Source organism: Nerophis lumbriciformis, linkage group LG36 (genome assembly GCF_033978685.3).
Source record: "Nerophis lumbriciformis linkage group LG36, RoL_Nlum_v2.1, whole genome shotgun sequence".
Classification (NCBI taxonomy): Eukaryota; Metazoa; Chordata; class Actinopteri; order Syngnathiformes; family Syngnathidae; genus Nerophis; species Nerophis lumbriciformis.
Genome location: NC_084583.2, coordinates 8,180,916 through 8,194,611, shown reverse-complemented (window position 1 = coordinate 8,194,611; position 13,696 = coordinate 8,180,916). Strand labels below are relative to the sequence as shown.

Genomic DNA, 13,696 nt, shown 5'->3' with positions numbered 1-13,696 from the left:
TCCAAAGACATGCATCTGGGGATAGGTTGATTGGCAACACTAAATTGGCCCTAGTGTGTGAATGTTGTCTATCTGTGTTGGCCCTGTGATGAGGTGGCGACTTGTCCAGGGTGTACCCCGCTTTCCGCCCGAATGCAGCTGAGATAGGCTCCAGCACCCCCCGCGACCCGGAAAGGGACAAGCGGTAGAAAATGGATGGATGGATGGATGGAACACTGAAACATTTGACAACCATACTTAAAAGGTAAAACAAACAGTTACCAAGTTCTGTGCAAATAAATGAAATGCATTCAAGTAAAGATGAGATTAGTAATGATTAATAATAAGAATCGGCACCTCCAAGGCCGAGTCCATGGTTCTGGCCCGGATAAGGGTGGAGTGCCATCTCCGGGTTGGGGAGGAGATCTTGCCCCAAGTGGAGAAGTTCAAGTACCTCGGAGTCTTTTTCACGAGTGAGGGAAGAGTGGATGGTGAGATCGGTGCGGCGTCTTCAGTAATGCAGACGCTGTATCGATCCGTTGTTAAGAAGGAGCTGAGCCGGAAGGCAAAGCTCTCAATTTACCGGTCGATCTACGTTCCCATCCTCACCTATGGTCATGAGCTTTCGGTTATGACCGAAAGGTCAAGATCACGGGTACAAGCGGCCGAAATGAGTTTCCTCTGCCGGGTAGCGGGTCTCTCCCTTAGAGATAGGGTGAGAAGCTCTGTCATCCGGGAGGAACTCAAAGTAAAGCCGCTGCTCCTCAACATGGAGAGGAGCCAGATGAGGTGGTTCAGGCATCTGGTCAGGATGCCACCCGAACGCCTCCCTAGGGAAGTGTTTAGGGCACGTCCGACCGGTATGAGGCCACGGGGGAAGACTCAGGACACGTTGGGAAGACTATGTCTCCCGGCTGGCCTGGGAACGCCTCGGGATCCCCCGGGAGGACCTGGACGTAGTGGCTGGGGAGAGGGAAGTCTGGGCTTCCCTGCTTAGGCTCCTGCCCCCGCGACCCCACCTCGGATAAGCAGAAGAAGATGGATGGGCATTCAAGTAAAATGCTTTAAAACATTCTGACAATAAAATTGCATTTGTGTATAAATATTTGGGTCTTTTCTTGAGTAGATTGTAATTATACAAGCGAGCAATCAGCTGTCAATAATCACGCTTAATCCAAATTGCAAAAGGTGATGAATCTGAGTGGAAAAAAAGGTTGAAAAAGTGGAGCAAGTTGAATACACAAAGCTGAATATATTTATTTTTTCCCTACAAAAATCCAAGCCTCATGCTTTGTCATATTTAGATAAATAAAAGGGACTGGTGGAAATGATGCAGACAAGTTATTATGTTTGTGTACTGGCATGTGCTCTCCACAGCACAATCTTAACAGCCCTTGTTTAAAAAATAATATTTGTCGGAATCATTGCACGAGATGTCTTATTTTCACTGGCTGACCCATCTTGTGGGGACCTGGCTGGCCAAGGCGTGTGTTAAAGAAGGCAGGCGTACAAACAGTCACACACGCTTCGTCTTGTGGGGGGCGTCCCAAACACACCTGGACGTCACAGTCACCTGACCAGGTGAGACGTCAGCCAGTAAATGATGACGGGCTGGAAAATGGCGGTGGCCACCGTCATGTACATGCGGACTTGGGGTTTGGCGCTGGAGCCGGTGGACATGGAGTCTGACGCCAGAGAAGTGAGGATCTTCATTTTCAGAGAGCGGACCTGATCAGAGTGAACAAGAGTTAGTGACGTGTGTCCTACTTCAAGTCAGTACAAAGTATTTGACTACACTCATTACTCATTTATCAATGGTAATTGTTCTGGAAATGACCGCCATAAAATTTTAATTAAAGAGAATACAATGATTTGCAAATCTTTTTCAACTTATATTCAATTGAATAGACTGCAAAGACAAGATATTTCATGTTCACACTGAGAAACTTTGTTATGTTTTGCAAATATTAGCTCATTTGGAAGTTGATGCCTGCAACATGTTTAAAAAAGGCTGGCACAAGTGGCAAAAAAAAGACTTATTTGGAAAATCCCACAGGTGAGCAGGCTAATTGGGGACAGGTGGGTGCCATGATTGGGTATAAAAGCAGCTTCCATGAAATGCTCAGTCATTCACAAACCAGGACGGGGCGAGGGTCACCACTTTGTCAACAAATGCCTGAGCAAATTGTTTAAGAACAACATTTCTCCACCAGCTATTGCAAGGAATTTAGGGGTTTCACCATCTACGCTCCGTAATATCATCAAAAGGTTCAGAGAATCTGGAGAAATCACTGCACGTAAGCGGCAATGCCCGTGACCTTGGATCCCTCAGGAGGTACTGCATCAAAAAGCGACATCACCGTGTAAAGGATATCACCACATGGGGTCAGGAACACTTCAGAAAACCACTGTCAGTGACTGGTTGGTCGCTACATCTGTAAGAGCAAGTTAAAACTCTACTATGCAAAGCCAAAGCCATCTATCAACAACACCCACAAACGCCGCCGGCTTCGCTGGGCCCGAGCTCATCTAAGATGGACTGATACATAGTGGGAAAGTGTTCTGTGGTCTGACGAGTCCACACTTCAAATTGTTTTTGGAAACTGTGGATATTGTGTCCTCCAGAACAAAGAGGAAAAAAACATCTGGATTGTTCTAGGCACAAAGTGTAAAAGGCAGCATCTGTGATGGTATGGGGGTGTATTAGTGCCCAAGGCATGGGTAACTTACACATCTGTGAATGTTGAAAGGTACATACAGCTTTTGGAGCAACATATGTTGCCATCCAAGCAACGTTATCATGGACGCCCCTGCTTATTTCAGCAAGACAATGCCAAGCCACATTCTGCACGTGTTACAACAGCGTGGCGCAATATGAAGGCTAAAATAGCAGAACTTGAACAACTTAAGCTGTACATCAAGCAAGAATGGGAAAGAATTCCACTTCAAAAATGTGTCTCCTCAGTTCCCAAACTTTTACTGAGTGTTGTTAAAAGGAAAGGCCATGTAACACAGTGGTAAAAATGCCCCTGTGACAACTTTTTTGCAATGTGTTGCTGCCATTAATTTCTAAGTTAATGATTATTTGCAAAAAAAAAAAACGTTTCCCAGTGTGAACATGAAATATCTTGTCTTTGCAGTCTATACAATTGAATATAAGTTGAAAAGGATTTGCAAATCATTGTATTCTCTTTTTATTTACCATTTACACAACGTGACAACTTCACTGCTTTTGTATATTTTTCCACATGAAATAACACCATTTGATCAACTTTATATTCAACAACAGTGGGTCTCAAACTTGTTTCAGAAAACTCTTGGCTCTCCAAGTACCACCATAATGACCAACATTAAAATACAGTGGCGTAGTAGGCCTAAGTATTCATAAAAAAACAAGGCAGAAGTTTAATTTAGCAAGTATATTGAATATTTTTGGCCACTGTAAGATTTTGAACAGTAACACTGTGTTTGAATATTCCATTAAATGATTCTTTGGTGTACTGTACCAGTTTGAGAGTCAGTGCAATAATGCTGCTGGGGGATGAGCCAATCAGTGGCCACAATACTGAGCAGTGTGATATCCAGCAGCCAATACTTGATTGATTGATTGAGACTTTTATTAGTAGGTTGCACAGTGAAGTACATATTCCATACAATTGACCACTAAATGGTAACACCCGAATAAGTTTTTCAACTTGTTTAAGTCGGGGTCCACTTAAATTGATTCATGATACAGATATATACTATCATATATACCAGGGGTGCTCACACTTTTTCTGCAGGTGAGCTACTTTTCAATTGATCAAGTCATGGGGATCTACCTCATTCATATATATCATTTATATTTACTTATTTATGAAATATATGTTTTTGTTAACAAGTTAAAGGTGTTTAATGATAATACAAGCATGTTTAACACATATAGTTAATATTGTTAATAAACTAAAGGTGTTTAATGAAAATACAAGTATGTTTAATACATATAGTTAAGATTGTTAACAAGTTAAAGGTGTTAAATGATAATACAAGCATGTTTAACACATATAGTTAACAAGTTAAAGATGTTTAATGATAATACAAGCATGTTTAACACATATAGTTAATATTGTTAATGAATTAAAGGTGTTTAATGATAATACAAGCATGTTTAACACATATAGTTAATATTGTTAACAAGTTAAAGGTGTTTAATGATAATACAAGCATGTTTAACACTTATAGTTAATATTGGTAATAAGTTAAAGGTGTTTAAAGATAATACAAGCATGTTTAACACATATAGATTCATTTCTTTCATGAAGACAAGAATATAAGTTGGTGTATTACCTGATTCTGATGACTTGCATTGATAGGAATCAGACAGTAGTGCTGATAACGTCCACATTTTCGAATGGAGGAGAAAAAAAGTCCTCCTTTCTGTCCAATACCACATGAAAGTGGTTGGTTTTTGGCATCTTATTTATCCAGCTTCCGTACTCCTTTGTATACACTTTACAAGAAATACATTGTCAGCAAACTCCGTAGCTTGCTGCTTGTGCACACCAGCTTTCTGAGACTCTTAATTTGTTAGCAGGATGAAGCAGAGCTTTTATTGTGCAACTGTGCAGTCGGTCTTATGAGTTTTGACGACAGGTACGGCGCCAGAGTCTGTTGAAATAAAGTGTTTCTCGCCTTCCTGTCGGTAATTTTCATGAGCTGGCAGCAGCCAGCGTCATCTCAGAAGACCCTCGGGTGCCGTGAATGTCAATCAAGTGACGTCATAGTGAAGATTTATGATCGCTCATTTTTAGGACTATTTTTTTAATGCCTGGCTGGTGATCGACTGACACACCCTCTACGATCGACCGGTAGCTCGCGATCGACGTAATGAGCACTCCTGATATATACTATCATCATAATACAGTCATCACACAACTATTGCGGTATTTATATTTTTTATTCATTTAGCTATTTTTATACTTGGTTTAGGGCAAAAATGTCATATAGAAGTGGTTCTCAAACTCTTTTCCCAAGTACCACCTCAGAAAACACTGGGCTCTCCAAGTACCACCGTAAAGACCAACATTAAAATACAGCATCATAGTAGGCCTATGTATTCATTAAAAACAAGGCAAATCAAGTATATTTAATATTTTGGCCACTAACATTACACAGAGTTTGAATGTTTAAAAATAAAACACTGAAGTGATTCTTAGGCGTACCAGTAGATGGAACCAGCGTGCCACAGTTTGAGAATCGCTGTGGAAAGAGCTTTACAAAAATCTGCAATGTGGTAAAACTGCAATATTTGACGGTATGATATTTCAACACTAGGGAAATACACTTCAGCATCATTTGTCTGAGGCTGCATAAGCGCTGTCACCACTGGGGAGCGCCAGTTCTTTAAGGGAAACATGAATTCCAACAGAAGCAGAGCATGATCCTCCCTGGGAACCTATTTTTTATTTAGCCTTTGTTTAACCAGGCAAAATCCCATTGAGATCAAATATCTATTTTCCAAGGGAGACCTGTGCAGTTTTTTTTAACATGAGAAGGAGCCCACACACATCTCCCACATGACACTGTGAGTGAAGGTATACCAGATGTACATGGACTACTCTAAAGCAGTGGTTCTCAAAACTTTTTCCACTTTAGAAAAAACTTGGCTGGCCAAATACCACCATATTACCATACCACATTAAAACAGTAGCGTAGCAGGCCTAAATATTCATTAAAAAACAAGGCACATTAGTTTGATATTTTTGAACACTAACACAACACAGTTTGAATATGGGGAAAAAAAACACTGTACTTAAATAATAATCAAATCTTTGGCGTACCACTAGTGCAGAGGTGTGAAACCCATCCATTTTCTACCGCTTGTCCCGTTCGGGGCCGCGGGGGGTGCTGGAGCCCATCTCAGCTGCATTCAGGCGGAAGGCGGGGTACACCCTGGACAAGTCGCCACCTCATCACAGGGCCAACACAGATAGACAGACAACATTCACACACTAGGGCCAATTTAGTGTTGCCATTCAACCTATCCCCAGGTGCATGTCTTTGGAGGTGGGAGGAAGCCGGAGTACCCGGAGGGAACCCACGCAGTCACGGGGAGAACATGCAAACTCCACACAGAAAGATCCCGAGCGCAGGATCAAACCCAGGACCTTCGTATAGTGAGGCAGACGCACTAACCCCTCTTTTTGATGTATATATATATTTCCTGAAAAGTCAATGCATGAGGGGGTATTTTATGGTAAATAAAAAATAATAAAAACCAATGTGTCTCGGTTTTGTTCTGTAAGTGACAATGTGTATTATTATTATTAGTTATTGGAATCATACTGACTTTTGAACTTTGCGCCTATAACAATCCGGATGGTTCTTTTCCTCTTTGGTCCAGAGGACACGACGTCCACAGTTTCCAAAAACAATTTGAAATGTGGACTCGTCAGACCACAGAACACTTTTACACTTTGCATCAGTCCGTCTTAGATGAGCTCGGGCCCAGCGAAGCCGGCGGCGTTTCTGGGTGTTGTTGATAAATGCCCAGTGTATGCATAATCATTTTGTCATAGAGGCTACCTGGGGGCTATGGGCTCTTGAAAGGATGAGGCATAAATACCCAAAAGGAAAGGGGCTAAGAAGGGCAGCACGGTGGTACAGGGGTTAGTGCGTCTGCATCACAATACGAAGGTCCTGGGTTCAATCCTGTGCTCGGGATCTTTCTGTGTGGGGTTTGCATGTTCTACCCGTGACTGCATGGGTTCCCTCAGGGTACTCCGGCTTCCTCCCACCTCCAAAGACATGCACCTGGGGATAGGTTGATTGGCAACACTAAATTGGCCCTAGTGTGTGAATGTTGTCTATCTGTGTTGGCCCTGTCGTCGGCGATCACTCGAAACGAGTATGATTTTCACCCTGTTGGTGGGATTGCCTTCAGGAGAACGCCTGTGCGTGGAATCTTTTAAGGTGGGGAGACTGGTGCACAGACAGCCACCACACTGTCCTTGGCAAAGAGAAGGCCAAGGTCCAATGGCATGGAGACCAAGACAATTGGGGGCCCATCTTTGCTGCAGCCTTCTTCCGCCTTTGTGACCGTTGTGGAGCTTCTATGCAACCATCATCCGCCCACTCCACCGTTGAGGTCTTTTTTTGTGTTGGCCCTGTGATGAGGTGGTGACTAGTCCAGGGTGTACCCCGCCTTTCGCCCGAATGTATCCGAGATAGGCTCCAGCACCGCCCGCGACCCCGAGCGGGACAAGCGGTAGAAAATGGATGGATGGATGGAATCAAAATTTCATATTTTTACTTTTTTTTCCTTTCTTTCTTTTTTTGGACAACGTGTTGCGGGCCAACAAAACTGGCAAATGGCCCCTTGGCCGTATTTTGGACACCCATGATCCAAAAATACATTTTGCCACCTCTTCCACTAAAGAAAACTGGTATAGAACCACAAAACGTAACACAGCTTATAAACTTTTAAACGTTTTCCATTCATCCATCCATTTTCTACCGCTTATTCCCTTTTGGGGTCGCGGGGGGCGCTGGAGCCTATCTCAGCTACAATCGGGCGGAAGGCGGGGTACACCCTAGACAAGTCGCCACCTCATCGCAGGGCCAACACAGATAGACAGACAACATTCACACTCACATTCACACACTAGGGCCAATTTAGTGTTGCCAATCAACCTATCCCCAGGTGCATGTCTTTGGAGGTGGGAGGAAGCCGGAGTACCCGGAGGGAACCCACGCAGTCACGGGGAGAACATGCAAACTCCACACAGAAAGATCCCGAGCCCGGTTTTGAACCCAAGACTACTCAGGACCTTCGTATTGTGAGGCAGATGCACTAACCCCTCTTCCACCGTGACGCCCTTCATCATGTTTAATTTTACAGGAAAAGCAATCTGTCCATGTGACTTTAAAGACTTTTCCCTTTTCTTTTATGGCGAGTATTCAAGGTCTTGCACACTCCACAGGCTGAGATTGCCGTCCTTGTCCCTCAGGACTCAGCCTGCGCGCTTTCACGGCCTCACAGACGGTCATAAATGATAAAACTTGTTTTAAAAATGCAAACTTTTCTCACTCCGGGTTTAAGAAAAATCCAAAGGGAGTTAAAGTCAAAGTACCAATGATTGTCACACACACACTAGGTGTGGTGAAATTTGTCCTCTGCATTTGACCCATCCCCTTGTTCACCCCCTGGGAGGTGAGGGGAGCAGCGGTGGCCACGCCCGGGAATCATTTTTGGTGATTTAACCCCCAATTCCAACCCTTGATGCTGAGTGCCAAGCAGGGAGGTAATGGCTCCCATTTTTATAGTCTTTGGTATGACTCGGCCGGGGTTTGAACTCACAACCTACCGATCTTAGGGCGGACACTAACCACTAGGCCACTGAGTAGGCAGAAGAGTGGTACGTACCCCAGTTTGACAACCACTGCTCTCAAGTACACTGATCTACAAAGTTGTTGTCCTTTGTGAAATGTGAGGTATGGTGTGTAGAAAGGACTTACTATGAAGAACATCAGGGCACAAGAGGACCAGGCCAGGGCCACAAAGTAGCCGTCGCTGCCAAAGAGCAAGCCACACAGCACGGTGAAGATCATCCTGGACAGAAGACAACATTTAGCGAGTGCGGGTTTCAACAAGTCAAACTTAAGACTTTAAGACTTTTTTTTAAGGCTGTAGTGAATATAATTCAAGACCATTTCATAATGGACAAAAAAGTGAATAATGAATAATATATGAATGGATTCACTGCTCTTGAGGCCAAATGTCACCTCCATATTTATACTGTTGACTGTCAATCAGAATGTGCAATAATGTTACGTTACTTACTCTGCCTTGTATATATTTTTATTTTTTTATTTTAGCTAAATGCCGTGTGACTTGTTGAAGGGTGGACTAGCAAAGTAAGATTTTCATTGTACGGCAAACTGTCTGTTTAACTGTGCATATGACAATAAACAATCTTGAATCTTGAATCTTTCACATTGGAAAACAAAATGGTTAAATGCGCCAGAAGCCTCTCTTTTGTATACTTATTGAAAAACATATTAGCAAACATAAAAACAGCCATTTTCAGATTTGCCATTGAAGTGTGTTCTTGCAGAAGGTGCGGTGTGTTCATGGAACAACAAGCACAACAATACATTGTCTGTGAAAGGGACTGTTAGCATCTCTGCTAAAGCTAAATGTATACAGTTGCAGTGTTTTTGTGGCAATCAGAATGTAGCAAACAGATCAAAACATTTACAGTGCTCCTACTGTATCTGCACAAAGTACACTATATTGCCAAAAGTATTTGGCCACCCATCCAAATGATGAGAATCAGGTGTCCTAATCACTTGGCCCGGTGTATCAAATCAAGCACTCAGGCATGGAGACTGTTTCTACAAACATTTGTGAAAGAATGGGCCGCTCTCAGTGATTTCCAGCGTGGAACTGTCATAGGATGCCACCTGTGCAACAAATCCAGTCGTGAAATTTCCTCGCTCCTAAATATTCCAAAGTCAACTGTCGGCTTTATTATAAGAAAATGGAAGACTTTGGGAACAACAGCAACTCAGCCACAAAGTGGTAGGCCATGTAAACTGACAGAGAGGGGTCAGTAGATGCTGAAGCGCATAGTGCAAAGACTTTCTGCACAGTCAGTTGCTACAGAGCGCCAAACTTCATGTGACCTTCCAATTAGCCCACGTACAGTACGCAGAGAGCTTCATGGAATGGGTTTCCATGGCCGAGCAGCTGCATCTAAGCCATACGTCAACAAGTCCAATGCTAAACGTCGGATGCAGTGGTGTAAAGCACATCACCACTGGACTGGATGAATCCCGCTTTTCCATCTGGCAAACTTATGGACGAGTCTGGGTTTGGAGGTTGCCAGGAGAACGCTACATTTCGGACTGCATTGTGCCGAGTGTGAAATTTGGTGGAGGAGAAATTATGGTGTGGGGTTGTTTTTTGGCCCCTTAGTTCCAGTGAAAGTAACTTTGAATGCTCCAGGATACCAAAACATTTTGGACAATTCCATGCTCCCAACCTTGTGGGAACAGTTTGGAGCGGGCCCCTTCCTCTTCCAACATGACTGTGCACCAGTGCACAAAGCAAGGTCCATAAAGACATGGATGACAGAGTCTGGTGTGGATGAACTTGACTGGCCTGCACAGAGTCCTGACCTGAACCCGATAGAACACCTTTGCGATGAATTAGAACGCAGACTGAGAGCCAAGACTTCTCCACCAACATCAGTGTGTGACCTCACCAATGCGCTTTTGGAAGAATGGTGGGAAATTCCTATAAACACACTCCGCAACCTTGTGGACAGCCTTCACAGAAGAGTTGAAGCTGTAATAGCTGAAAAATGTGGACCGACATCATATTGAACCCTATGGGTTAGGAATGGGATGGCACTTCAAGTTCATATGTGAGTTAAGGCAGGTGGCCAAATACTTTTGGCAATATAGAGTAGTTGTGTAATTGTCTGAAAAGAAAGACAGGGATTATTGCTTGCGAGCCTCAAACACAATTTAGATGTGAAGAATGTGGAGAACACTCAAATTTGCTCTGCTCATTTTCTATCTGGTACATAGGAATATATTTTTACCTGTTTGTGTGACTTTTTTTTTTTAAAACATATTGCTAATAAACAAGGACTAGTTTTTATTTAAACATGACGAGATGACATTCCTCACCCCACCATAAACTATAAGCACTAAAAAAACAACCTTTGCGGGTTTTAAGGCAGCAGTCCAGTCTCTCACACCGAAAGACTTACTAAATGTGAATTTAAGGCATTTTGTGATATTTAGACGATATTTTCACATACTTTGCGGATTGTAAACACAATTGGATACGGACACACTACTGTTACTTTAATGTCGGTTGCTGTATAAACTTGGAGAAAAGATTAGACATGAGAAGCTGACCTGAATTTAAAGGAATAAATGATCGAAATAATATATGAGAATCATGTTTTGTTATAGTTTTACTGCTGTGAGTGCAATACTAGCACGGAGAAATTAGCCTGTGTGCTTACTGTATGTAATAGTATGATTTCACTACTAAACATCTCATATTGATGTCCTTCAGCAATTGGCGCCACGTTACCCACATAGGACTCCTTAAGTTGACCCTTGTAAAGTTCTGCAAGTGTTTGTGGCGTTTCAGCATCTTTTAACACGGACTTATCCCAGATTTCTGATTTTTACATTATCATTCCATTCACCGCCATGTTTACAAACAATGCACATCTGGGTACTAAACACTTGATACAATTCCTTCCACCGGCATTAAATTGATCGCTTTGGAGCCACAAATGGTTCAACTTGCACTTACCCATCTTATGCAAGGCATTTCAATCAATCAAAGTTTACTTATAAAGCCCTAAATCACGAGTGTCTCAAAGGGCTGCACAAGCCACAACGACATCCTCGGCTCAGATCCCACATCAGGGAAAAAAAAAAACTCAACCCAATGGGATGACAATGAGAAACCTTGGAGGGGACCGCAGATGTGGGGACCCCCCCCCTGGGCGACCGGTGCAATGGACGTCGAGTGGATCTAGCTTAAAATTGTGAGAGTCCAGTCCATAGTGGATCTAACATAATATTGTGAGAGTCCAGTCCATAGTGAATCTAACATAATAGTGTGAGAGTCCAGTCCATAGTGGATCTAGTTAATAGTGTGAGAGTCCAGTCCATAGTGGATCTAGTTAATAGTGTGAGAGTCCAGTCCATAGTGGATCTAGTTAATAGTGTGAGAGTCCAGCCCATAGTGCATCTAGCATAATATTGTGAGAGTCCAGTCCATAGTGGATCTAACATAATATTGTGAGAGTCCAGTCCATAGTGGATCTAACATAATATTGTGAGAGTCCAGTCCATAGTGGATCTAACATAATAGTGTGGGAGTCCAGTCCATAGTGGATCTAACATAATATTGTGAGAGTCCAGTCCATAGTGGATCTAACATAATAGTGTAAGAGTCCAGTCCATAGTGGATCTAGTTAATAGTGTGAGAGTCCAGTCCATTGTGGATCTAACATAATATTGTGAGAGTCCAGTCCATAGTGGATCTGGCATAATATTGTGAGAGTCCAGTCCATAGTGGATCTAACATAATATTGTGAGAGTCCAGTCCATAGTGGATCTAACATAATAGTGTGGGAGTCCAGTCCATAGTGGATCTAGCATAATATTGTGAGAGTCCAGTCCATAGTGGATCTAACATAATAGTGTGAGAGTCCAGTCCACAGTGGATCTAACATAATAGTGTGGGAGTCCAGTCCATAGTGGATCTAGCATAATATTGTGAGAGTCCAGTCCATAGTGGATCTAACATAATATTGTGAGAGTCCAGTCCATAGTGGATCTAACATAATAGTGTGAGAGTCCAGTCCATAGTGGATCTAGTTAATAGTGTGAGAGTCCAGTCCATTGTGGATCTAACATAATATTGTGAGAGTCCAGTCCATAGTGGATCTGGCATAATATTGTGAGAGTCCAGTCCATAGTGGACCTAACATAATAGTGTGAGAGTCCAGTCCATAGTGGATCTAACATAATAGTGTGAGAGTCCAGTCCATAGTGGATCTAGTTAATAGTGTGAGAGCCCAGTCCATAGTGGATCTAACATAATATTGTGAGAGTCCAGTCCATAGTGGATCTAGCATAATATTGTGAGAGTCCAGTCCATAGTGGATCCAACATAATATTGTGAGAGTCCAGTCCATAGTGGACCTAACAGAATAGTGTGAGAGTCCAGTCCATAGTGGATCTAACATAATAGTGTGAGAGTCCAGTCCATAGTAGATCTAACATAATATTGTGAGAGTCCAGTCCATAGAGGATCTAGCATAATATTGTGAGAGTCCAGTCCATAGAGGATCTAGCATAATATTGTGAGTCCAGTCCATAGTGGATCTAGCATAATACTGGGAGAGTCCAGTCAATAGTGGATCTAGCATAATACTGGGAGAGTCCAGTCAATAGTGGATCTAGCATAATATTGTGAGAGTCCAGTCCATAGTGGATCTAGTTAATATTGTGAGAGTCCAGTCCATAGTGAATCTAGTTAATAGTGTGAGAGTCCAGTCCATAGTGGGTCCAGCAGGAGATCATCTTGAGTGGAGACAGGTCAGCAGCGCAGACACGTCCCCAACTGATGCACAGATGAGTGGTCCACCCTGGGTCCCGACTATGGACAGCTAGCGCGTCATCTGTGGTCACCGAATCTGTGCCCCCCCCCAGATTCGGCACCGTAATTTGGCACAGCACAGCAATTTGGCATTGCCGTGGGCTTTTCTTAAGTCTTCTTTGCTGCAGCGTACTATGTGGTGCGCGATTAATTCTGACCGGGCAGCACAGGTAGCCTACCTTAGTTACGTTTTGTAGTTATGTTATAGCGTCCTCAATGAGACGTTAAATTCAAAATGTTGGATTTAAGACTTTTTAAGACCGTACAGATACCCTGTATTATGACACAATAATGTTTCATTTATGGTAAAAAAGGACAAACATTTACCCAACATATTTGTATCCACTGTAGGCGATGAGGTCAAAGGTGGACAAGTCGCTGTGTACCGTCAACAAGTACAAACTCAGCAACATCACCAAGACCTCGATGATGACCCACACCAAGGCAGTGCTGGCACAAAGTCCGAGCACCTCTGGACTGAACCTTGGTGCACAGCAGGACAAGACAATTAGCGGTCTGATTCTAAAACATTTAACT

At 43.0% G+C, this 13,696-nt stretch overlaps 1 protein-coding gene across 1 annotated transcript in view; it reads right to left on the bottom strand.

The window, feature by feature from the left end:
• Window positions 1-1,211: 1,211 nt before the first annotated feature.
• yif1a (Yip1 interacting factor homolog A (S. cerevisiae)) overlaps window positions 1,212-13,696 on the bottom strand; it is a 31,868-nt gene continuing 19,383 nt past the window's right edge. Inside the window, exons 7-9 of the mRNA XM_061930244.1 lie at window positions 13,487-13,642; window positions 8,476-8,569; window positions 1,212-1,707 (exon numbers count right to left, since the gene is read on the bottom strand). Coding sequence (XP_061786228.1) covers window positions 1,549-1,707; window positions 8,476-8,569; window positions 13,487-13,642 — 409 coding nt within the window. The 3' untranslated portion in view covers window positions 1,212-1,548. The remainder of the gene's footprint in view (window positions 1,708-8,475; window positions 8,570-13,486; window positions 13,643-13,696) is intronic.